Source organism: Lissotriton helveticus, chromosome 5_1 (assembly GCF_964261635.1).
Source record: "Lissotriton helveticus chromosome 5_1, aLisHel1.1, whole genome shotgun sequence".
Lineage (NCBI taxonomy): Eukaryota > Metazoa > Chordata > Amphibia > Caudata > Salamandridae > Lissotriton > Lissotriton helveticus.
This window is the reverse complement of record NC_136065.1, coordinates 901,579,922-901,605,535: the sequence shown is the minus strand read 5'-3', so window position 1 is coordinate 901,605,535 and position 25,614 is coordinate 901,579,922. Positions and strand designations below refer to the sequence as shown.

The 25,614-nt window shown below is 44.9% G+C and overlaps 1 protein-coding gene across 1 annotated transcript in view; it reads left to right on the top strand.

Annotated features, from left to right (window-relative positions):
• COMTD1 (catechol-O-methyltransferase domain containing 1) overlaps nt 1-23,787 on the top strand; it is a 102,361-nt gene extending 78,574 nt beyond the window's left edge. The window contains exons 6-7 of the mRNA XM_078643362.1: nt 11,955-12,091; nt 20,643-23,787. Coding sequence (XP_078499488.1) covers nt 11,955-12,091; nt 20,643-20,795 — 290 coding nt within the window. The 3' untranslated portion in view covers nt 20,796-23,787. The remainder of the gene's footprint in view (nt 1-11,954; nt 12,092-20,642) is intronic.
• The last annotated feature ends 1,827 nt before the right edge of the window (nt 23,788-25,614 follow it).

Genomic DNA, 25,614 nt, shown 5'->3' with positions numbered 1-25,614 from the left:
TAGCCGCGAGCTCCACTGCTTCTACAGGCTGGTGGTGGAACGCTGACAAAGAAGCACCGTGCCACATAGAGCTCATGCCATTCAAGCTGGCCAGCCTGCACCTAATTGGAGTAGGAGCAGTGGAGATGGTGTGAAACCCTTCTGGACCTTGACCTTAGCCATACACCTGCAGGAGGGATATGGTCACAAGTGCATGCTGCTGACTTCTTCAGCTGCCCTGTTAGATCATAATTTCGCCGCTAGAGGTCAGCTCCAAAGGCCCCCAGCCAATACAGATGCTGTGGGGCCCTGGGAAGGTCTGCTTAGCCTCCTTGTCTGACATTACAGTTATCAGCCAAAGCAGGCAAGCTGAGGTCCACCACAGACATCAAACCATGGGGACCTGCATCCCTGCACTTGGACTATCAGATGCAAAGATTAGGTTGTGTGGTGGGGGGGGGGGCAGGACTGTGTGGGCTTTTATGCTCCATAAGGGGAGACAGAGAGTTAGAGCTATAGATAAGAAAAAGAAAGTGAGAAAAACTGAGGTGACTTACTTCTCTTCTACCTTGGGGCACGCTTATCTCCTTAAGAGTTCTGGAATTCAGACTGCTGTGAGATCGGAGCGCGCTAAATGCGATCGCGGTGGAGTTGGAAAATGCAAATGTTGGCGTTCCAGTGTGGCTGCCCAGCCAGGCTCCTCTGGCAACTTTACCTTAATAAATCTCACTCCGTTCTGCTTCTTCTTGCTTACTTTGAGAGGTCGCCTAAAAGAGAGAGAGAAATCATGCCATGGTGAGTTGTTTTTGGCCTCCTGGGGATTGTGAACCATTTATCCCATCAGATCATTGTGTTAGAGTCTATGGCAGGCCGCTGGACTAATGTAGTTACTTCATTAAGACAAACTTGGGTCAGGAGAAATCGTCGGGAAGTCCATGGTAGTTAGGAAATCTGTTCTGACCATTTAATCCACCCGAATCGTTTGCTCTTGTAACACCTGTTTTTTGGGACTTTTTACTGTGGTGAGTCTCACTACTTGTGTCTCACCCACTGTAAACACATAGTAAATGGTTTGCCAATATTTACCAGTTTTTAAGATAAGGCTGCTGTGATACAGCTAGGGAAAGGGTCACTGGGTTGGATACACCTGACCTGTGCACATGCATGTGCATGCGTGTGTTGGCTGCGAATGCGAGACCACCGTTGTGCACAGCATAGTAACTGCGCACAGGTCACCTGGTAAAGAGGGGACTCTGCAAGGTTAAATGTTGTCCTGGGGTAGGCCGTATAATATTAGTAAGCACTGATAGGTAAAGTAGGGTTTACTGATTTATCTGCAGTGTCACTGTATTATACAAATAGGGGGAAATCTGCAGTAAAGTGCAAATTCGCTTCTCTTAGGCCTACAAAGCCAAGTCAAGTATCAAACTTGGGAAACATGCATGTCAAATTTGAATATGCAAGTCCCAAGAACCTACATGTATACCTTATGGGTTGCCCAGATTTGCCACATTTCTTCGGCTCAGCACAGGATCCAACTCCAGGCCTTTTGTCACCTTGCTGGGCTAAGTTAATTACTCTGCTCCCCAGCAGAGGGAACACATACCTCCTCGCGCAAAAGAAATGATTTACAGAGCTTCACGCATCTCCTCAGGAGGACGGAGTGGGGTATAGCATATGCATCTGTTAATTAGCTCCCACACTGTACCAGAGTTGGAACAGCCGACGCCCACTAGACAAAGGAAGAAGCCCAGACCTCTAGAGCCAACACAGGAGGGTGCTCCCCTTGGAAGGTTTGGTGAGAAGGTCTCTGGCAGTGGTATCAGCTAGGGTGGAGCTGAGGCCCCCAGGGGAGATGTGCACAGAGACCACTTGATGGTGCCAGCTTGTACTGTCCGGGAAACGTTGTTTACAACATGGTCGTTACATCGCGATGCCATTACATCGCGGTTTTTAGAACGCAAGTTGTTACAACGACTTCCGCTGGATGGTGCTCTAGGACAAGGAATAGTATAATTTACTATCCAACACCTTCCCTACTGTATGTAGACTGGAGTTGGAATAGTAAATTATACTACTCCTAAGTCCAGCGCCCTCCAACGCAAGTCGTTGTAACGACTTGCGTTATAAAAACCGTGATGTAATGGCATGCGATGTATTAGCATGCGTTGTAATGTCATACAACCTACTGTCCCAGCATGTTGTGCAGGAGGGTTGAGAGTGGGGAGGAAGGTTGATGTGGCACCTTATGATTGGCATCTAGAACGTTCTACCCCCACTTAAAAGCTCTTTCACTAGGGAGAAACAGAGAGTTGTACACTTGAATTGGACAAGCCCCCTTATGGACTAAGGACTCTCCATACAGCTGACCCCAGGACCAGTGAGTCTCTCCAGGACCAGTGAGGTTGTTTACCTCACACCCTCAAAGGGCCGCTTAGTGGAAGAGCTGGACTTCTGTGCCCCAGCTGAAAGAGAGGTGGACCAGAGGCAAAGCAAAATAGGAAAGATGGTACATGGAGTCAGTGGAATCAACTCCTTGTAAAGTGTTCCTTACAGAGGCTTGTAGGCTGGCTTAAAAGGCTCCAGGTGGCTAGCGCTTACCACCAAGAGTAAAAGAGCCCACAATCAAGTAAAACAGCCCAACGGGGTCAGGGCGATGCACAACTGCAGGTCGCCCATTTAACCATTCCTACAAGGAGTAATGTAGTGCATGGAACTCTGCTACAACTTTTAAAAATACCCCTGGGGTAGGCCAGTTCCCAGGGGTCAGTGCAAGTTTCATCAATTTTCAATGATCCAGGGAGGTGACATTCATGGGCCACCTCCCCAGAGCTCCCCGAGGTCGGAGACCCAACACCCATGCAGGGGCCCGGGACCCCATCCATGGGTCCCCAACAAGGACAGAGGAAGAGATGAGCACGGTGGTGCTGCCCTCAATGGACAGAAGAGGCACAGGACTCCACCCCCAGGCCCCCAATGAGCAAAGGAGAAGGGGTAGTGCTCTCTCCCTGCCTCACAATGGTGGTGGGCTCACCTCCAACCCCCATGTCAAGGGGAGCAGGGCTGTCACCGCAAAAAAAGCACCCTGCCCGCACAGGGTGGGCATGGAGAATACAGTTGCCAGCTCCTGCACCAGCAGTCAACAAAGCCGGCTGGGTGGGAGCCTGCTAGCCAGCACAGGAGTATGCTCCCTACACTGCCCCAACGACAAGACACATCACGGTGTTCTGGGGTGGTATCGGGCGCCCCGAAGAAAGAAAGAAAAATAAAACATGTGCCACAAAGCCCTGCTCAACAGAGAGAAGCTGCTCTTTAAAGAGCCATGCTTCTTGGATGGAGTGCCCCATTAAGACCTGCTGGGCTTTATTTGCATAAGTTCCCTTTCTGTGGTGCCCCCAGGTCGGCAGGGTCACCAACAACGATTTGAAGGAGAGTTGTGGGGGCCAGCAGGAGTCACAGCAGCCCCCCCACCAAAAGCAATTTCAAAAGTAACCCTGTATTTGCTTTTCCTCAACGTTTCAAGAACTCCTAAGGTTGGAACTTTTGTTCTACAGACAGGGAATGCAGGGACCTCTAGTAGTTGGCCCTATGGCTGCATTTTATGTGGCCTAAGGTGGTTTAATAAAGACAATGACTCATGTTATGGTTTTGTCAAAGCGTGAGTTAAACGATGTATTGCTGACAGTGATTTTTCATAAATGTTGTAATGTTTTATTGATAATAATTATTCCAGATAAAACATGGTATTGATGTCTGTAATAGAGAGATGGTTTATAACGTGATTCTTAGTCTGCTATGTGGTCTGATAAAGCCAATAGACCTGCTTTATTTAAAGTGGCATCCTCCTGTATAGTAATATGCTTTCTGGTATGGGGAAGGTACTGTGAATTGTTTGTGGTGTGACCCTTTAGAGGCCAACTGTGATTTCAGAAGGTAACCAAAGATATTTCTACCACTGGTATGTCTGGTATGTATATATTTGTGAATTACTGTAAAGTATTGGGTGGTGTGTATGTAATAAATCTGCTTTTCTTTTCCCACCGAAAAAGCACAGACTGGACAATCATTTATTGATTGGCATTGTTGAGTGCCAGCGAAAAGTGATTACTAGCCCATATCACCTTCCCGAAGTTGGCCTTGACCTGCTCTGATTCGCTACCGTGAGAGAATCAAGTGCTACAATGTGGTGCTTGGTTATCAATGAGAGGGTACATTTGGACCTATTACTTGCACAGGCCTCCCATCATGCACCTTACAATGATTCATAACAGTGTAACTGCAATTGTTATGGAGACAGGTGCTAGGAAACTATTGGTAACCTACAGGAGGTGATATGGGTGACATCCCTTTGACAATGAAGTGAGTGGGTGGGCACTCTACAAAGTGTCTACAACATCCATTGCTTGGAGCTTCTTTCTCAATTAAAGAATACATGTGTTGACCTGACAGACACCCCAAGGAGAGAATTGCTCCTAGGACCCTACTGTGGGACTCTTTCAGATTTCTGAGGGTACCGCTAACGAGGAATCACCATAATACTGCTGTTTTCTTCTCTGGCCTGGTTCATTCTCAACATACAATAATATATGAGTGTGTCTGAAAAAGGCATTTCCCTTCTCAGCTTACACTGGGACACCTGCTCCAGTACTCCCCTCTGACGGGTAGTGGTGTAATGCAAAATGATGCCGCTGCCCTGCAGAATGTGATTAGTTCATCACAAATTGTATCCTACTACCATGTTAACTCCATTCTGACCTTTTTCACCAGAAGGAAAGTCAACCCAAAGGGGGTTTATAGGGACGTGGTGAGACCCGATGATGAAGCATGACACCAATAGGATGTGTTAGTGTCCATATATAACCCCTTTGGTTGTCTTTCCTTCTGGAGAAGCAGATCCGAATGGAATCAAGGGTGTAGGATACTTTTTGTGATGAACTAGTGAAATAGGGAGGCAGTATTTTACGATTCCACTATATACACACACATAGAGAATCTCTCCCCCCTCCCCACACATAAAGTGTGCGATAAAGGTACAGAATGTGATTAGGGATCACTGAGTATCCCGCATCTCACAGATAGTGATTAGCCTTGGGCTCAATGGGGGCCCTGAAGGGTTAGGGTGCCCCTTAAGGGTTCAGGGCCCCCTGCACTGCATGGGCTGCATGGGCCTACATTACGCCCTTGGACAGGAGAAGGGGTCACTGACAGGTTGGCCTCCTTTTTTGGACCATGGCTGTTGGCCCAGGGATGTATCAACCTCCCAAGAGTTACTGCTCACACAAACTATAAGCCTAGACAACTGTCTTTACATTCTTGGTTGGGAGGCCCACTGGGCAAGGAAACCATAGGATGAGCGGTTGAGGATTGTTGCCAGGGTGTGGTCATTGGGTGGGAGTTAATGGTTTTTGACGACCTCCACAAAGTTCTATGGAAAAATATTTCAACCACTACTTCACAATTGTGAAGGAAGTTCTTTCTGCCTATTGCTCAAAACGGTTCCTGTGCGATTCTACTCAGTCATCACTGCAGTGAAAAGTCTGGCTTTGTAGTACAACTGGCATCATGCCCATTATTGCACAGCTCAATGTGGTGAAACGAACACGAGTCTCAACTAATTTCTACCGCCATCTACAGCTGTCAGGCCTCATCTCCTGCAAGTCTGGGAATACTAGGCTAGCTTGCCACAACCCAATCCTCGCCTCTTTGGTATTTTGTAGTGTTTGGTTGGTGGTCTGTGGGTGTACATTAGGCCTACTTATAGTGACAAAGATCTTACAACTTGCTCCTTACTGTCTGTCACACAAAACTAAATACATATGTCTATATTAACTCGTTTTTTTCTGTAGCGCATGAGATCATGGATGTCTTTCATTTATATTTATATCTAGGAGTGTTTATTTGCAGATGGTGTTAACTACCTTACTCTTTATTAACCCCTTCACTGCGGCGGCTATTCCGCCGCAGTGCAAAGGGGGCGGGGCGGAAATGCGGCGGGCGCATGCTGGTGACGGAACCGCTCCGTCACCAGCGTCAGTTGCGCTGTGCTTGTGACGGAGCGGTTCCGTCATGGCCCGCCCCGCTCAATAGAACGCTCAGCGCAGGCGCGGAATTCGCGCCGCGCATGAGCGGCGAGCGGGCCATGACGGAACCGCTCCGTCATCAGCACAGCGCACCCGCAGCTGATGACGGAGCGGTTCCGTCATCAGCATGAAACGGGTTAAGATGTTTTTCGTTATTTCTGCAATGAGGCCAGGTATCATCTGTCTCAAAGATCCCCTAGCTAGCGGTCTGTTCAACTGTCCTGTTCAGATGTCCTGTCCCTTCTCTCTCTGTATAGTCTGCAGTGAATAAGTGGTGCACATCTGTCCACTTAGCAACACCCGGAGCCATCTTTATAGAGCAATAGGCTTATGTTTAACCAACTCATTTCAGTTCTTCCATTTCCCTAGCTCTGACTTATAGACGTCCTGTGACATTTATGCCTGTGTGTCAGAGTCATCCAGATCCCCCTCTGCTGGGAGCTGGTAGTTCCACAGCATCAGTTCCACAGCATCACAACTTTCCAGATAGAATCCCACTTACATTCTCTGCATTCCCCTTTTTCCCCATGCATAAAGGAGCATGGGTTACGCAAATCTCCGTTTTACAGAATGAGTGTTTTTAGGTCTAGCCTAGGCAGTGCACATGTGCACTCTCTTGACATGCTGTATCTACGTCTGCAAGGTTTCACCACTCCAATCACTTTCATTCGTTTCTTGGCCTGCCTTTCCAAATTGAAGAGGTTTGTTTGGTAAATGTTTTACATGTGTCCCACCTTTAGCTGTTTTGTTCCCACCCTGGAGACTGCCCCTGCTACATCGATCCTTTCACTTTTGGCCATATGTTTTGTCTCGGCGCACTCCTTTATTTATTTTATTAAGCTTTTGTTGAAACTCGAATGCACATCATCTAATTTCGCCAGAGCAGTCCTGTTTGAGCACAATGGATAAGTAATATTACCTGCCCATCCCCCCCACCTCTAGTTGATCTCTTGCACCATGGACTTCTCTCTATACCCTATGCTCCAAGAGGCTGTGTGTTTTCAAGCAACCCACATCCGTGTTGCCCTATCTCGTGCCTGTGGCTCTCTGTTCCACTTATTAGTAGGTTAATGTGTTGATGTGACAATACAGCCAGAAGCTCTGTGCAGCTCTGCTTCTAAAGCTGCTTCTTAGTGTCTCCTGCCAGCCTGGTCTTCGCTATGAAGCAGAAGGCATGTGACACAGTCCATCAGAGACAGCTGGTGCTTAAAATAGCTCAGATGTGGAGCGAAATATTAAAATTCTTCGGCTTTTAGATTCTGCTTTTAGATTCATAACGCCAAGTTGAAACGCCCACGCCGTCTGATGTCCTAATTTAAGATGCAGGGCCTATTACAGCCTGTGCTGGAAATTGAATACTGGATACAGATACAGCGACAACTTTAAGGGACAAGCACATTTTGGAATTTGTCTTTGTGCTATGAACTTAACTTAACTTCATGTTCTGAGAAATATGTCTTAGAGGTGACATTCGACAATCATACACTTCTAGGATTCACAACACAAATCTTGGCATCACTTGATAGGTTGAATTTTGGTACAACAAGCCGCAGCACAGGTCGAGATCCATTTTGGAGTAAGAAAAACACAGTCAAGTACCATATCTTAATCACATCCTGCTAAACACGAAAAAACAGGATCGGTCGCTGTCACGCAAATGAATAAGAAAATGTTTTTAAAAAGCCTTGAGGAAGTCACTGGATGTGACGAAACACGTGTCGGCTATTCTTGCATATCCTGATCAAGACTGTATAATACTGAATTCTCCTTTCAAAAGATTTCTCAATCCACATGTTTTGTACGATAGGGGATCTTACAGTCTTGTATGAAATTGTGATGTTTTAAGATATTGATTCCAAGTAAAAAGAACTTATTTTGTACACACTTATCTCTGTTGTTTGCCTGTGATATATTGGGAAGGCATGGCTTGGCAGTTCGGGCTGGACTGTTCCCATGAGGCACAGGGTCAGACTGATTTGCATATGGCCAGGTCTGAACTGGGGTGGCCGAGTGGGATAAAGAACGGTGATGGATTAAACCCAGATCTGTTGACTGGGTGTGAGTGTTTGATTGGTTCTGATGCTCCGTCCATCACCACCCCCTTTTGTACCGCTGTGATATATTAGTGACATAAAAAATGTTGTGAAGTTAACATACAAAAGTCATACGAAAGACGAGATATTATGCCTAGAGTGCCAGGGTATTATTATGTTATATAAAATAATTGGCGGAAGCACTCAAAAAAAGGCAGAATGCTGGTGTAGGTCCTATAATGCTCAGTGGTGTCAGTGAGGCATGACTCACAGGTGGGGTGCGGGGGGTCGCGTGGGGCAGGGGTTAATAATAAAAACAAATGTTTACCTACCTCCCCGCTGGCCGAGTCCCGTGTTGTCTCAGCTTCCGCTCCTGCAGGAATCAGGCAGCCAGGCTCCCACCCCTAAGCAAATCGCAATGCTGCGAGCAGCATTGCGATTGCTCGGGACGCCGCCCAGCCAGGAGCTAATGTCCTGGGCATGTTCTCCATGTAGGCTGCATTGCAGCCTGCATGGAGAAGGGCAGAGTGTGCATGACTGGTTTGGCCGGCCCTCTGGAGCTGACCAAACCAGTCACGTGCACTCAGGAGTGGGTACACTACTCCTCCCCTGCCCTGCTTGCAGAGCAGCCCCGCCCACCCGCCTGCCCACAACTAAACCCTTCTGCTTTCTCACAGTGCGAGAAGCAAAAACATAAAATGGTAATTATTACCATTTTATGTTTCTACTTCTCGCACTGCGAGAAAGCAGTGGGGCGACGCTCCTCCGCCCTGGTTGAGGAGCTGCCCCTGAAATTATGTGAGATCTCTGCTCACCTGTGTGAACGCATGGTGTTATCCGTGCCTGGGAAATTACTTTATCTCCCTGTCTTTCAGTTCCATTGGTACAAGAGAAGCGTTCCTTTTAGACTACCATATTTGTTTTGGAAAAGGGAAGTACTGATACTTTGTGGATGCAATGTTGTATTACAAAAGTGTTGTTACTTAGCCAGTATGTTACCTTTCAACACGGTGGAATGTGTCCATAAATGTTTCCTGATGCAATCACGTATTCCTGAATCACATTGCATGACCCAGTGTGTATCAATTGTGTAGCTCTTCAATCCCTGGTAGCAAAACACCCAGGATAATGTGCTGCATGGCTTTTTTTTACATGGATCCATCTGAAATCTGTCAGCTAAATGAATTGTTTTGAATTCAGCACTCCATATGTTCAGCACCCCATATGTGGGTTCCCTCCTGTACTTCTGTACTCCTAAGTTGTTCTTTGTCGCCTTCCGGCTTCTCTGTTGTGCTTGCTAATGTGTGTTTGAGTGTGGTTTTCCTCCTATACTTCTCCCCCCTGCAGTTGTTTTTTGTCGCCCTCCCCCTTTTCTGTTATGCTCGTCCATGTGTGTTCTTGCCATTGTCTCACGTAGTGGTGTAATTGCAGTGCTGGTGGGGCTGCAATTCCACTCCCACCACACTTCCACTACTCATCACATATACCCAATTCACAAAGGTGATGGAGGCACACGTAAATGCTGTTCTCTCGGAACATCTCTGTCGAGCAGATATTCTCGACGCTACGCAGAATGGGTTTAGGGCAGGTCACAGCACGGAGACGGCTCTGCTTTATATGGTGGAGCATCTTCGCTCCGTGCTTGACGCGGGACAAACGGCAGCGCTTGTGCTATTAGATCTAAGCGCTGCCTTTGACACCGTCTCGCACCCTATCCTTCTGCTGCGTCTTGAGGAGGCTGGTGTTACCGGCACTGCTCTTGAGTGGTTCCGGTCGTTCTTAACCAACCGGGCCTTTAGCGTGACCGTCCCGCCTTACCAGTCCAAATTCCATCTGTTGAACCTGGGCGTCCCCCAAGGCTCCTCGCTGAGCCCTACGCTGTTTAATCTTTACGTTAGGCCGCTAGCTGAGGTTGTCAAACAATGGGGTATGACCATGGTGTCATATGCCGATGACACCCAGCTAGCGGTCACGATCAGCGGGGATGCCGAAGTCGACGCCTCCAGGTTTCAACAAGGACTGAGGGCGGTCGCTAGCTGGATGACGTCCAATCGTCTTCAGCTAAACGCTAGTAAGACCGAGGTCATGGTATTTGGCAGACAGCCGGAACTGTGGGGAGAGAGATGGTGGCCGGGGGAGCTGGGTCCTGCTCCCATCCCAGTCGCCGAGCTTAAGAACCTCGGGGTCTGGCTGGACCCTTCCCTTACGTTTGCTTGCCACACTAAACGCACGGCTGCATGCTGCTTCGGCATCCTGCGTGGGCTTCGTCCTGTGCTAAAGTTCTTCGATGCCCCCACCAGGCAACTCATGATCCAAGCTACTGTCATCTCTAGGCTGGATTATGCGAGTTCCTTGCTGGCCGGTCTGAATGTGGCAGAAATCGGGCACCTACAGAGGATCCAGAACGCCGCAGCGAGAGCGGTAGTAGGCCTTCCAAGATTCTGTCCTACCTCCAGTACCATACGGGCGCTGCATTGGCTCCCGGTGGCCCAGCGGATCCAGTTTAAGGTCCTCTGCGTCGCCTATAAAATCTTGAAGGGGTCCCCGGCAATGATCCTTACGACCCTCCTGGCCAATTACATCCCAGCCCGACCCTTAAGGTCGGCAGACCTCGAATTGGCCGTTGTGCCGCGCTTCAAGCGAAGTAGGGCTGGTGGACGCTCATTTCGAGTGCGTGCAGCTGCTCTGTGGAACTCCTTACCCCCGGCAATTCGCGCTATGAGCGATTTGCTTTCCTTTCGTCGCGCTGTGAAAACGTTTTTATTTCCTTAGTTGTATGCTTGTGCTTTTATGGTTTAGTTTAGTTTAGTTGTGTTGTGTAGCTGCCTTGTCGGGCGCCAGGACGCTCCTTAGCTGGAGCATCTGTGCGCCAAATAAAAATCACATAACATAACATAACAACCAATAATTCAACATCATACCACAAAATTCAACAGCACACCACATAATTAAACTCCACTGCATAACGCCCCACAACACACAATACTATTCCACATAATTATGCTCCTGCACACAATCCCACTCCACATAATTCCAATTCACTCAAAACACATAATTACTATCCACATAATGCAACTGCACACCATGTCACATAATTCAACTAGCACAAATCCACCACACACCACACAATTCCACAGCTAACAATTCCAATTAAACCCACATAATTCGCCTACACACCACATACATCCACTCCAATCCATAAGACATAAGTAAGAGACATTTACAACGCAAATAGCTCTAACTCCTTTTCTTTTCAATTTTCTTAAAATAAAAACACACAGATTAGAGCTTGACTCCTACCTATTTGTTCTTTTTTTGTCACCAGGAAGGCAAAGCTATCCACACAGTTCCACACCACACAATTCCACTCAGCACATGTCCAATCCACACCACATAATTTGATACCAAACCACATAATACAACTCAACAGCACAATTATACAACCCAACACATACATCCAATTCACACTACATAATTCCAGACCGTACCTCAAAATTCAATAGCACACCACATAATTAAACTCCTCTACATACCACTCCACAACACGAAATACCATTCCACATAATTACACTCCATAACACCCAGTTCCACTCCACATAATTCAATACACTCATTACCACATAATTACTATTCACATAATTCCACAGCACACCATGACACATAATTCCACTACACAAATCCACTCCACACCACACAATTACACAACTAACTAATCCAATTCAACCCACATATTTCCACTACACACCACATACGCTCCATAACACATGGGTAAAATACATTACCATTTGCAATTCCAATAGCTCTAACTCAAACAGATGCAAGATTGATTGATTTTCCAATGCTTGTTTTGCCTTTTCTTTAGATGAGCTACTCCAGACCGGGGAAGCTGGCACCTACGACATGGTCTTCATCAACTTTAACAATGTGTCCCACCCCAGTGACTGCTACGAGAAGTCCTTACGGCTCCTGAGGAAGGGGGGAGTCCTCGCTCTGGATGGCGTAAGTATTCATTTAAACGGCTTTGATGGTTGTATAAATGCAAAATAACATGCCCTTTATGGGGAGTACTTAGAGTGCTTTATGCAATGTTTAATGTAGGGAAAGCGCTATATTATATACAGGAACTCCATACCCAGAACTATGCCTTACATTGGTTATTTATTGTTATATGTTATCTTCCTTTTTTTATATTTTCTCTTGTTGCTTTCATTTATAGGTGATATGTCTTTGTGCATTGTATATACAATACTTCAAAGTGTATTGTAATACCTACAGGGCCAATTAGATCCTAGCAGTTGACTCGCAAGCCGCCAATGAGGCAGAGACCCCCTATTGGTCGAGAGCAGCATCGCTTGCCATGTTTTGAGAACCTGCAGGCTTGCAGGCTCGCATACCGAACAGAATCTGGAGTAGTTATTCAGTTATACTTATGACGGGTGTAGATCTGAATGCATATTGATAATTGATCGTAGAGTAGGAATGTTGGTGGAGTCTTGGACCTCATACACACAATGAATATACTGTGCAAGGACTTTTCAGCCCGCAGAAGGGGTGGAGGGTGTGTACCAGTACTTAATTTGTAAAATATTAAGTACCAAGGCTCTGACCAGTCATATCTGCCAAAAAATCTACTAACCCTCTCTTTTGTATGTAAATGCGACAGTTCAGGCTATTCCAGGTCCCCAAAGCTAAAGGAATGGCTGGGGAGGCAGATATTAGCAATTCTTTATGTATATTGTTTTCCTAAACAACTGTTATACTGCTCATCTATAAATTACATGAGCAGCGCCACCTTGTGGCAGACTGACCTAAGTGTGATGTTGACAATTAGGTTCCGGTGCCGAGCACCAGAAACCAATTAAGTGCCGGTGCTCAGCACCGGAAGGCACCGGCTCAAGTTAAGCACTGGTGTCTACACAAGCCACTAACAGCATGCTGGACTGCATGTGATTTGCATCGATAGTACTATTTTATGTGTATGTAGGTTGTTGATGAATTGAAGAAACAACATTTGTCAGTTATGCTCGAACTACCCACTAGGTGGCAGAGGTACATTACATTTATATTATATACAAAGATGAACAACTAATGCTACGTGTATGACAGTTGTTTCTACTAGATAGTCCAAGTTAGTGGGTTTCCTTATTTGGATTTTAAAGCCTCAATTCTCTGAAAAAAGTAGAAGTTGTTAGGGGTCAGGCAGCAAAAATTTGGGTGTTTTTTAGATTTTCAGTCGTCGCCTTTCAGCATATTTATATACTTTGTTAATCTGGACCCCAGGCTAAGGGTAACAATCCATTCTTTGCTCTGGGCTAAACTAGGAATTAAAAATAGCCATTGAAAATGTTTATCTACGAGCACTATGAGAATGTCACCTTGCTGCGCTTCAGGGAAAGGGAAGGAATGCACCGTATTGAAGACAAACAACAGGGAAGCCCTTTTCTTCGTTGACTTTACCAGAGTATAAGATTTATATAACAAACTGGCAAAACCTTAAAGTACAAATAAAAATGTGATCTGGTATTTGAAAACTTAGACGAACACAAAAAGAATTTTTACATACAAATCACAAACATAAATAATTACTGGATTGTATGATAAATATTCACAAGAGTCATCTCAAATTAGATTGTATGTATCTAAATATTTTATTTTTATGTTTAAAAAACCATGGAATTTAAAAACTTCCACAATTTTTTTAATCCATACAATGCATTCACAATATTTTTTCATCTGTGAAGTCAATGTATCTTGATTTTAATGTTCTTTTGTCCATCTATATATTAATTAAGGGAATTTTTTTATTTTTGCTAAACTTTGTGGGATAGTATGTATCCTTTCTTTTCCCCAGCATAGCAAGTCTGGATACTTCGCCCACATCAAAGGGTGTGGCTTTTGTAGTTAATCCTTTACTACTTTCCAGGTCAATCCAGGATGAAGATTTGTTTTATGTATACAGATTTTGAGTTTCTTATATATAGATTTTAGTTTTCTATTGGTTACTACATTATGTCGTCAGAACGCCATTATTAGTGAGATGGTTTATATATTTCTGGCTTGTTTCTTTCGTTTAAAGCCAGCAAGGTGTATCAATAAATCCTTTCCAGCAATAAAGCTGCTGGTGACGTGAGTTGAACATTGACCACAGGAAGATTTCTATATCCATGTCCCAAAATCACTAATAACCGGGAGAAAGGTTAGGTATCTTACAAGATGGCCGCCATGTATTTCTGAGGGTGAGCCGTAGCTCACTATGTTACATAGCTTTTACGCAGCCGGCTCAGTTAAGATAAGTAGGTCATGCACTAGATCGCGTTTTTCCTACAGCATTGCCGCCCCCCGGGAAGTAGGGTCGAAACACCAGTCTTCCCACAGGGTGTTCGCACATTGAAAGGAAGGACTAGGTGTAGCGGGGTCAGGGGGCTAGGCTAGTGGTGGGGTTTAAGCCAACGGGTTATAGGGGGCAGGAGAGGAGGTTTCATCCTCTTCCTGCTTCCCAGCGCCATTGGGGAAGGGCTGTTAGGAATTTTGGACCACCCGCCCACCCTGAAAGTTTCAGGAGTGGGGACTGGGGTTTTTTCGTCCTGTGTATAGCGTTCCAGTTTAGGGCAGGTTGCTAGGAGGTGTTAACAGTATTTTTGAGGGGTGAGGAGTCAATGACGGGCATACTCACCCCTCCGGGTAGGGGGATACAGGTACATGATGGGGGTGCGGGATGCATGAGTATGACGGCTGGAGAGGAGATTGAAAGATAAGTGAGGAAGTGAATGGAATGAGGGAGGAGGTCGCCGAGTGAAACGGGAAGAGAGTAACACGAGTGTGGGAATGGATGGTGGGAGAAAGGTTTGAGGTGTGAGATTGTTTATAAGTGTTATAAGTTTAATGATGTTTTTGGCTAAAGTGTGTTGTCAACCTAGTTCTAATAAATGACCTTTTACGCTAGCATACAGCGTGGAGTGTATTTATTGCGCAAAGACCCAGACTGAGCGAGCTGCAACACGGACAGTCATATGTTTAACAGTAACGCACCTTAATGCCTTCATTTCTTTTATTTGTTTTCCCAAAACAGACTCTTATAGTTCTGATGCTTTACATGCATTTTCAGGACTTAAGATCGAACGGCTTCATGTTTTACGGCAACATGTTTATAACCCTGTCATTTTTTTCTCTTTATGCAGCCGCTTAGAGGTTAAGAGTTTCCTGCATGTAATATCAGTAACTTAGATCCTATATTGAGGGTAATTTCTAATCCTGATAATATTAACACCAGTGTATTACACAGCAGTATTAAAACAGCAGGCTGGTTTAGTTAATTGTATCCGTGTATTGGTATGTTATCTATCAGCCAATACCGCTAAATACTTTAATATTAATTTCTGAGTGATAGTTTTTGTGATAGTGAAGTCATTTAAGCACTTGTGATAAAGGGATATCTATGGGACCGGTAGCCTTTTCACAATAGCACCTCCGAAGGTGAACAGGAGTACAGGTGAATACGCTTATTGTGTTGTACTTCTTTTGGTTTTATAGAACATACAGCTTGAACCAGATCTAATCAATTGAAAAGATTGCATCCTAACGATAGTCTGATTCAAGAACAAACTGTACGGGTCTTTTTAATATATATGGTGAGACGTACCCTTATTGAAGCACTTTATTTCCAGTGCAGATTTTCGATCATGCTTCTAGGTTCTATTCCATTCACAGTGTTTACCAATGTGGATGAGCTTTTGCCGCTCGGGCTGACCAGGATACGCTTAAAGAGACTATGCACTATCCTACATCATTAGCCCAAGTCTGTTGCCATCATTATCATTCAGAGTACCCTATTAATATTCAGGCAAGTAGGGGCTTTGTGTAATAGAATACTTCATATATTCTCTTTTAGAATTTCATCTTTTAATCAATCAATCAAGGAATTGTAAGCGCACTACTCACCCGTGAGAGTCTCAAGGCGCTGAGGGAGGAGAGGAGGGTCAGCAGCTCCGTTCAGTCTAAATGCCATGTCTTGAGAGCCTTCCTAAAGGTGTTCAGGGAGGGGGCGCGTCTGATGTTGATCGGGAGCTCGTTCCAGGCCTTGGCCGCTATGTAAGAGAAGGCTCTTCCCCCTGTTCTGGCTCTCGGATGTGCAGGGTTTCGGCGCGGGCGAGGTTGGGGGATCAGAGGTTTCTTTTGGGTATGTTGAAGGAGATTCTCTAGTTGAGGTATTGGGTTCTGGTGTTGTGGAGGCATTTGTAGGCATAGGTGAGTATCTTGAAAGTGACTCTCTTCTCGACGGGGAGCCAGTGGAGGTTCCGTAGGTGTTGGCTGATGTGTTTGTGTCGAGGGATGCTGAGGACGAGTGTTCTGTATCATCTGCAGCTTGCAGAGTAGAGACTTCGTGATGCCTGCATAGAGATCGTTTCCGTAGTCCAGTCTGCTGGTTATGATCCATGGGTGACTGTCTTCCTTGATTCGGTGGGGGGGGATCCATTTGAAGGTCTTACGGAGGATGTGGAGGGTGTTGAAGCAGTTGAAAACGACGGTATTAACCTGTCGGTTCATGGAGAGGAAGGAGTCGAGTATGATGCTGAGGTTTCTGGCGTGGTCCGTGGGGGTCTGAGGGCTGCCGAAGGCAGTGAGCCACCAGCTGTTGTTCCATGCTGACGGGGTGGTTTAGAGGAGGAGGACTTCTCCCTTCTCCGAGTTAAGCTTCAGGTAGCTGTTGCTCATCCAGGATGTGACGTCTTGCATTCCTTCCTGCAAGTTGTGTCTGGGGGTGGTGGGGTCCTTGGTGAAGGAGAGGATGAGCTGGGTGTCGTTGGTGTAGGATACTATGCTGATGCCGTGCTGTCTGACGATGGGGGCGAGGGGAGCCATGTAGATGTTAAAGAGGGTTGGGCTGAGCGATGATCCCTGGGGTACTCCGCAGTTGATTTCCGTGGGGTCGGAGAGGATGGGTGGCAGTCTTATTCTTTGGCTTCTGCCGGCGAGGAGCAAGTGGATCCAGTTGAGGGCGGTTCCTTGTATGCCGGCATTGTGTAGTCTGGCGGCGAGTGTGCCATGGGAGACGGTGTTGAATGCTGTGTAGCCTTGAGATCCGTGGGGTCTTCTGAAAGCTTTTTAAGCAGAGGTCTGACTTCTGCGCGTTTCCAGTCCTCTGGGAAGGTGCCGGTCTTGAAGGTGGCGTTGTTGGTGTGTTGTAATTCGGGTGCAATGGCAGTGGCGGCTCTGTGGTAGATGTGCAGTGGGCAGGGGTCTGTGGGTGCCCCCAAGTGGATGCCTGTCATGGTCGAGGCGGTCTCTTCGGTCGTAACCGGAGTCCAGGAGGAGATGGCGGGCTGGCTGGCATTGCCAGAGGGCGTGGAGGTTGCGGAGTCAGGTGTTTCATCGTTGAAGTTGTCGTAGAGGTTCTTGATTTTCAGATGGAAGTAGGATCCGAGCTTGTCACAGAGGTCCTGGGAAGAGGTGATGTCTGTGGTTTTGATGAGGGGCTTGGTGAATTCCTGAATAATGCTGAAGAGTTCCTTGGAGTTGCTGGAGTTGGCGAGGATTTTGTTGTGAAAGAATGTTATTTTGGTGGTTCTGATGCGTTGGTGGTATTCCGTCATGGCGTTCTTGTAAGGGGTGTGGTTTTCAGGCATCTTGCTGTTTCTCCAGGTCTTCTGAAGGCATCTGCAGGTGCGTCTGGCTTCTTGGAGGTCGGCGGTGAACCAGGTGGCTTTCTTTGGGCACTGTCTGTCGGAGTTGTGTAGCGGGCAAGCTGGTCTGCGCAGTTGGAGATCCGTGTGTGAAATTATCTGGCTGCGAGGTTGGCGTCGGTTGCAGCGGTGAGGTTTTCGCGATTGAGGGTGGAGTTGAGCTGCTCTTCAGTGACTCTGCTCCAGTTCCTTCGCAGAAGGGGCAAAGCAGGTTTGGGAGGCTTTGGTTTGACGATGAGGATATGTACGCAGTGGAGGTCAGTCCATGGGGGTTGCGTGGTGTGGCTGAAGTGGATGCTGTTGCCTCCTGCGAAGATGGGGTCGAGGGTGTGCCTTGTGGGTAGTCATGGAGATGAGTTCTTTCAGTATGATGTTGGTGACCTTTTCCAAGAAGGTGGCGGATTTGTGGTCGCTGAGGTTGTCAAAGGTGGAAGTTCAGGTCTCAAATGAGTAGGTAGTCCATGGAGGTGACGGCGTGGGGGGCGATGAGTTCAGTGATGGTGGCGGTGAAAAGGGCATGGGGGTCGGGCAGTCTGTAGGCGAGGGTGCCACAGAGTGTGGAGTTGGGGCTGGTCTAGACCTGAAAGTGCAGGTGTTCGGCAGCGGGGAAGGCGTCACTCGAGGTGGAGAGGCGGAGGAGGTTTTTGTGCGCAATGACTAGTCCTCCTCCCAGGTGGTTTGGGTGGTCCTTCCTCTGGATCTTGTATCCGTCCGGGATTGCGATGGCGATGTCGGGGCAGAGGAGGCATTAGTCCAGCTTTCTGTAAAGAAGTTGACATCTGGTGAGAGGGTGTTAAAGAGGTTCCAGATCCCTACGGCGTGTCTGTGCATTGAGCGCCTCTTGAGGAGAATGCACCTCAGGGCATCTGCGGTGTTGGTGACGGGGCGGTGGTGAAGGTCTGGCGGCAGTGGGAGCAGGAGAACTGGCCGTGGGTTGTGTTTGGCGTGGACTGCTGGCAGTTGTTGTTTCTTCCGAGGTTGGCGGCAACGGGGAGCAAAACAGGCTGATATAACAATCTAGGGCACAAAGAGCAATTACACAATTAACAAGCACAAGCAAGATATGGAAATACGGCAATTTAAGAGATCCGGCAGATACCTGAGCAGGGATGGGCACAGACGTGGGCCCAGTCACAGAGGCCTCGAACACCTCCCAGGAGGGGGTGAGACAGCGGAGCTTCTGGGGGAGAACGGATCTCAGACCAGAGGTCGGAGGTCCAGCTCTTTAATGATCTTTCTTTGAGACTGGAAGAGCTATTGCTGTGGTACGCTAATTTATGCGTCAGGTGACCCATTACGTTTTTTCCATATGCGCCCTCCATTTAAAGGTATGTTAGCAATTCATATTTTTTGCCCTGGGTTGAGGTGGATATATACTCTCTATACCTCTTGAATAAGTCTTCATCTTCATCTTTGTATAGGTTCTTTATACAAACCAGCAATATTGTGTGTTTTATGTGAATGGTATTTATAAACAGTTTTAATGTTTATGTAAATTGTGTGATTAGGTTGATGTGATATATATGATTGTATATATGATTGTATTATCATTAGCATTTGTTATGTAATAAAACAATTGTTTCTCTTTTTATAGTGACGATTAAATATTGTGCAAATACTTTTCCTGAAGAAGGTGACAAATTGTAGATCTTTCACCGAAACGCCGTATCAACAATTGTTTTACAGTGCTTATTAAATGTTATTATTTGTTTTTAATGTGAGAAAATTCTTTGAATGAGGAAATATTGCATATCATGATTATGGCATCTTTATAAATTGATTTGTGCTTATGAACTTTGATATTTGAGAGTATCACTAGGTTTGCACAAGCACTTTAATTAATGAAATATTGTGAATGCTTTGTTTTGATTTAAACAAATGTGAAAGATTTTAAATCCCATGGTTTTTTAAACAAAAAAATAAAATATTTAGATATATGCAATCTAATTTGAGATGACTCTTGTGACTAATTATCACATAATCCAGTAATTATTTATGTTTGTGATTTGTATGTAAAAATATTTTTTGTGTTTGTCTAACCTCTTCGATGCGTCGGACGGCCGGGAGGATGGCCGGGGGCAGTCCGAACCACGTACACGTCATTTTCTTCAGCACCGCAGCGAAGAGGCTACATTTTCAAATACCAGATAAACATTTGTATTTGTTTTTGTACTTTAGGTTTGCCGGTTTGTTATATAAATCTTATACTTTGGCTTAAGTCTACGTAGAAAAGGGTTTCCCTGTTATTTGTCTGATTTACATCTCGTCCCTTTTCTTGGCATTAGAGTAACTCCCTTGAGAGTGTTACATTTATGTACCGTATTTAAGGCACGAGTTCTGGTAAATCTGGGAATGCGTTAAATACCATGGGAGTTGCGTGGGAACACCCACTCAGTGCCCCTGGAATGCCTTCCCAAGGCAGAATAAGGCAATACAGAGATTTTCACTGTGTGGCCATACTCCTGATTTATGGAGCTACTCAGGGCCACGCAAAGTGGCCTTGTGTGGCATCGTAAATCACATGTAAGGTTTGAGTCACTTTTATACCATATTGCGTGGTGCAAGATCGAAGCAAACTGGTTCATAAATAGGACCCAGTCTCTTTGTATGTTTTACATTTTTGTATTTTGTATGCCATGAATAAGCCTGTTCGAATGTTAGGAACTGTTTCCAGATTTCTTTTATATATCATTGGGGTCTTCAGGTTCAATGGGGCCATGTGTGATAGGGCCAGTATCAGCAATCGCTCTTGGCTGAGAAAAGGTTGACTGGCCTGTATATAAGATGATCTTTGAGTACTGTAGTGCTCAGAACTAGATCTCTTCAAGTTTAACGTGACTAATGGCACTATTGCTTGTCTTTGACATCAGGTTTTATGTCAGAGGAGAGTGCTGCATCTAAAGAAAAGTGACGTGGTGGCCGAACAAATCCATGAGCTGAATGAGAAGCTTCTACGAGACGATCGGGTGAACATCAGTACACTCCCCCTGGGGGATGGCCTAACTCTGGCCTTCAAGCTGTGAGTGGTGATCGTGGGATTGGGCGAGTCACCCCTTTCTCCTATGGGTGCTGCTATAGGAAACAGGTCTTGGTGACCTAAAAACATTTCTTTTGAATAAACATTGCTTGTGTCCTGATCAGGAACTAGAAAAGAGAACTAATCCCCATTGCCTGAGTGATAATGACATCCAGGATTGTCCTCCTGCACACCTGAAGCCAGGAAAATGTACAAATAAATTTGTACAGGCCTACAGGATTTGAGAGGCAATGAGAACTGTTATGGCTGACCTTGCCTTTGTTGGCTTGCTTGAAATGTCATACACCATGTCCCTCATTTACTATGGCTCACACACTACACATTCCAGTTTATTGCAGCACACAAATGGTAAGTAAATTGATTCTATAGTTAGCATTGCATGAGCCACCACCCAAACAGATTTTTAGTTGATGAGGACCTGTGTGCTTAAACTCTTTATTGTTGCCCATTTCTTTTACTGCTTAGTCTTCTGTAAATGCTGTAGCTTTTGCCATGAAGCTCACCCACCAACGAATCTTCTTGTAGCCTGTCCACCAGTCCATCTTCCTGGGAAGCGATATCTGTCATGAACATGTATGTGCGCCTTGTCAGCTGTATGTTCCTGGAGCATCCACGAGTGTCAGTGTGCTGTCACGGATTTCCCTTGGACGTCCATGCGAGTTCAGCATTGTGATCTGGCTTTGTTTATTGGTGCATGTTCAGTAGGAGTGGGCAAAATTTGTGTGCGTTATGTTTTCGATTAAAAAAAGTTGCCAATTTTATGAACCGTACGATGTTGGCAAAGTTGTAAACACGGGAGGGAAATATTGCCAAAAGTAGGTAGGTGTTGCAGGAGAACCATCCAGCAAAACCTTATTTTAACTGAATAATTCCCTGTAAAGTTGTTTTTGCAAAAAATGTATTTCTCCTAGAACATAAGTTTTTGGTTGGAAAGCTTTGTACCCTTGTTGACTTTTTACCAGCAGTGCATGCTGCAGCCATGGTGCATATCACTTCTCCCTTTGCAGGGAGTTTGGTCAATAGCCAAAAGACTGTTAAATGTTCTATTGCACTGTAGGTAGAAGCATGCAAGGCCTGCTCATATTTTGCCAGATATTAGCAGGATGTGCTGCTGGAATTCAGGAAAGGACTCAAAACCTGGCTGATCAACTGAACCCCCTAAGCTGTAGGGTTCTCTGTGCCTGGATACCTTCACCGGTGATTAGCCGTGCTTTATAAGTCCTGATTGATTGAATGATGGGAATTGCTGTTTAAACTGCAATAGTAATTGAAATACATCAGAGCAACCTAGGACTATGAGAAGACCACTAACAGTGTGTACAAGGCAAGGTCAGTTAACTGACAATATGAAGTATCTTATTTGCATTTAGCACTTGGATGCACTTGGACACAATCATGCCGCATACATCATTACGCAGCATTCAACCTCACGAGTTCGCACATATCAAACTCGACCCTGCACTCCCCAAACATCAGGAACTACCATGGGCATACATATTTCCCATTCATTCCTATGAGAGGGCAGGTCACTCACCACACATACACAGAGAGCTCACGCACTTTACACTGTACCACAGTGAAAAAGTGCGCAAAGGCCTAAAATCACCAACACCAGGTTCCAGAAACAGGCTAGGAAAAAGCAAAACGTTTCGGGGTGAACCTGCCAAAAAGGGCCAGGTCCAACCGTTGCAGTATCAACAGTGACACCACAGGGACGCCACGGTGTATGTAGGCAAGCCAAATGTGTTTCTGTCCACAAAGGAAAACTATTTATGATGTCTTAAGAGTCATTAACAAAGGTTGCAGCACTGGGACAACTACTTAAAAGTAGAATACAAAAATCAAGAACATGGGAGACAAGGTACTAAGACTCACATTCTGACCAGTAGAGAGTAGGGACCCAATAGAGAGAGGGGATTATGAAGACAGCAAGCAAGAGATTAGAAAGAAAAAAATTAAAGAAATTTGAAAAATTAAATATGACAATAGAGAAATCAATTGGTCTAAATGTTACTTCATGTGGAGTCATTTAATTTTGATATACGTTTTCATGGCATTTTTTACTGGAATGCTTTGGTGGTCACTACTGATAATCATGCTTAGGCTGCTCATATTATAATATTAACACATGACATCACTATTTTACAGTGACAATATATGCTAGTAGCTCAACAGGACTTTCCTTGAGCAGAAGTAGCTCTCACTACAGAAAAGATTACAGACCCCTGGTCTAAAGGAAGCAAAGCAGAACCAGTCAAACAGAGCTGCCATCTGTTTATCAGTGGAAATGAGCGTAAAAACATAAAGAAGAAATAGGGGGCTGATGCGGGGAGACCCATGGTTATATAACACACAAATTAAGGGTTCTCTAGCTTGGTTCCTGATAGGCCTAGGCAGTCTGTCTTCCTAGGATAAGAAGTGTTTTGCTCACTCAATGTTGAAAGGTTGGCAGACGGCCAGCCCTAGAATATTGAAGCAGGCAAAGGTAACTACTGGAATTCAGGCTTCATCACTGCACTACACAAATGTAAGGGTTTTGTATTTGTGCCTTACAGAAGAGTGTATTTCTCAGTGCAAGGCTTCTGCTTTTTAGGGGCTTCAATTTGTCGCTGCAGAATTGTGTCCCTGTTCCTCCACAACTGCCTTCACTTAGTCATTACTTATCGCCATGTCATGCTCATGTTCACAGATAACGATGCATTGGCCATATTTCAATTCTACCAGCTTCTGAAATACAAATTAGAAAATAATTGTGCTTAATATTTCAGCCATCACAAGTGGCCACTTTGTTGACTGACACCTAGAAACAAGCCCATTGTTAGGCAGCATATTAATACCGTTTTACTGATTCATCCAACTATGCAACCATATACATCAAATGGCAAGATACAATTTGTGTGGCCTTTTTAAAGATTTTTTTGTACAGATGATATTGTAATTTTCATAGTAAAATAAAAAGAAGATAATCTTTGCACAAATATGTGTCTGTATATTTATGAAACTGGATACACAGTGATGAGTTGTGAAAATCTTGGTAAAAGAGGCATTAGTCAGCACACTGAGAAGTGGCAGCTAAAATTTAGTATAGTGAAGAGAATGCTGCTTTTTTATGAAAGGTGTAAGACATACTATTGATGGCCTCCTAGTGGTCAATCTTTGTATAGATCAGAAGGCTCTGTGTAGAAGTGTTAAATTCTTTGGGCCCGATTCACAGAACTAACTTAAGACAAAATCCTAAACTTACTACCATTTTCGTATTCACAGAAGGCACTTACTCATTTTGGAATTCACAGAAGACACTTACTCATTTCGGTATTCACAGAAGTTAGGAGTCCTAACTTTAGGACTCCTAAATGCCTTCTGTGAATACCGAAAGTCCTAAAGTAAGGGTTTTTCTCAGTTTAGGAGTAGTAAAGTTAGGACTCCTAACTTTTGGACTCCTAAATGCCTTCTGTGAATACCGAAAGTCTTAAAATTAGAAAGTTTCTCAATTTAGTAGTAGTAAAGTTAGGACTTCTAACTTTAGGACTCCTAAATGCCTTCTGTGAATACCGAAAGTCTTAAAATTCGTATTTTTCGCAGTTTAGTAGTAGTAAAGTTGAGAAAAATCCTAATTTTAAGACTTTCAGTATTCACAGAAGGCATTTAGGAGTCCAAAAATTAGGAGTCCTAACTTTACTACTACTAAATTGAGAAAAAGCTTAATTTTAAAACTTTCCGTTTTCCCAGAAGGCATTTAGGAGTTCTAAAGTTAGGAGTCCTAACTTTACTACTACTAAACCGAGAAAAATCCTAATTTTAAGACTTTCGGTATTCACAGAAGGCATTTAGGAGTCCTAAAGTTAGGACTCCTAACTTCTGTGAATACCGAAATGAGTAAGTGTCTTCTGTGAATACCAAAATGAGTAAGTGCCTTCTGTGAATACCAAAATGGTAGTAAGTTTAGGATTTTGTCTTAAGTTAGTTCTGTGAATCGGGCCCTCTGTGCAAAATAAAAGGAGATGATTTGTAAATGTGTTAGCGTAGACAAGGCGATAGCAACTTGCGTGAGAGTTGGAAAATGTTGTGGTGAATGGCGAAAATAAATAGTGCAGATGTAGAAAGGGTGATCTGACTCGGACAGAGCATAACATGAAAATCCACGTTTTCCTGAATTAGGCATGGGATAAAAGGTGGTCTATTGGGTGTCATAGAAGGCCAAGGCATGTTTCTGATTAGTGGTTCCATTAAGTTAGTGGACACATTTTGGAAAAACTGGAAAGTGACCAAAGTGGGGTCATATTAAACCTGAGACACCGCAAGTCTTTAGAAGGAGATCCTTATTTAGGTGAGATAGAAAGAATTTATAGCCAAGGAAGCTGAACACAGAAACTAAAGGTTACTAGCACTGGGGATCAGAAAAGAGGTGGAAAGGAACAGTGTCCTCATAGAAGTCTGTGCTGTGTTCGCAGGAAAGAAAGGGAGTACAAGGAGTGAAAATAGATGTGTTTTGCATCATTAGAGGTCTCCTGAGAAGTACAAGCTCTGAAATGAGAAGAAATGAGGAGCCTTCAAAATAAGCAGGGCACAATCCAATAAGTGTATTCTCATCTACGTCAGTAAGTGTAGGTAAGAGCTATAGAGCAATGTATAAACTCTACTTTGGCGTCTTCCAATCAGCCAACCAACTCCAGACTTGTCACAATGATTGTGTTGCAGCTGGGGCTCACAGTGGCAATCAATTTAAAACGAATGGATAAAAACAGACTAAGTAGGCGAGGAAGCAGAAGGGTGCATGGGCTTATGATTTTCGCAGAAAATTGTGC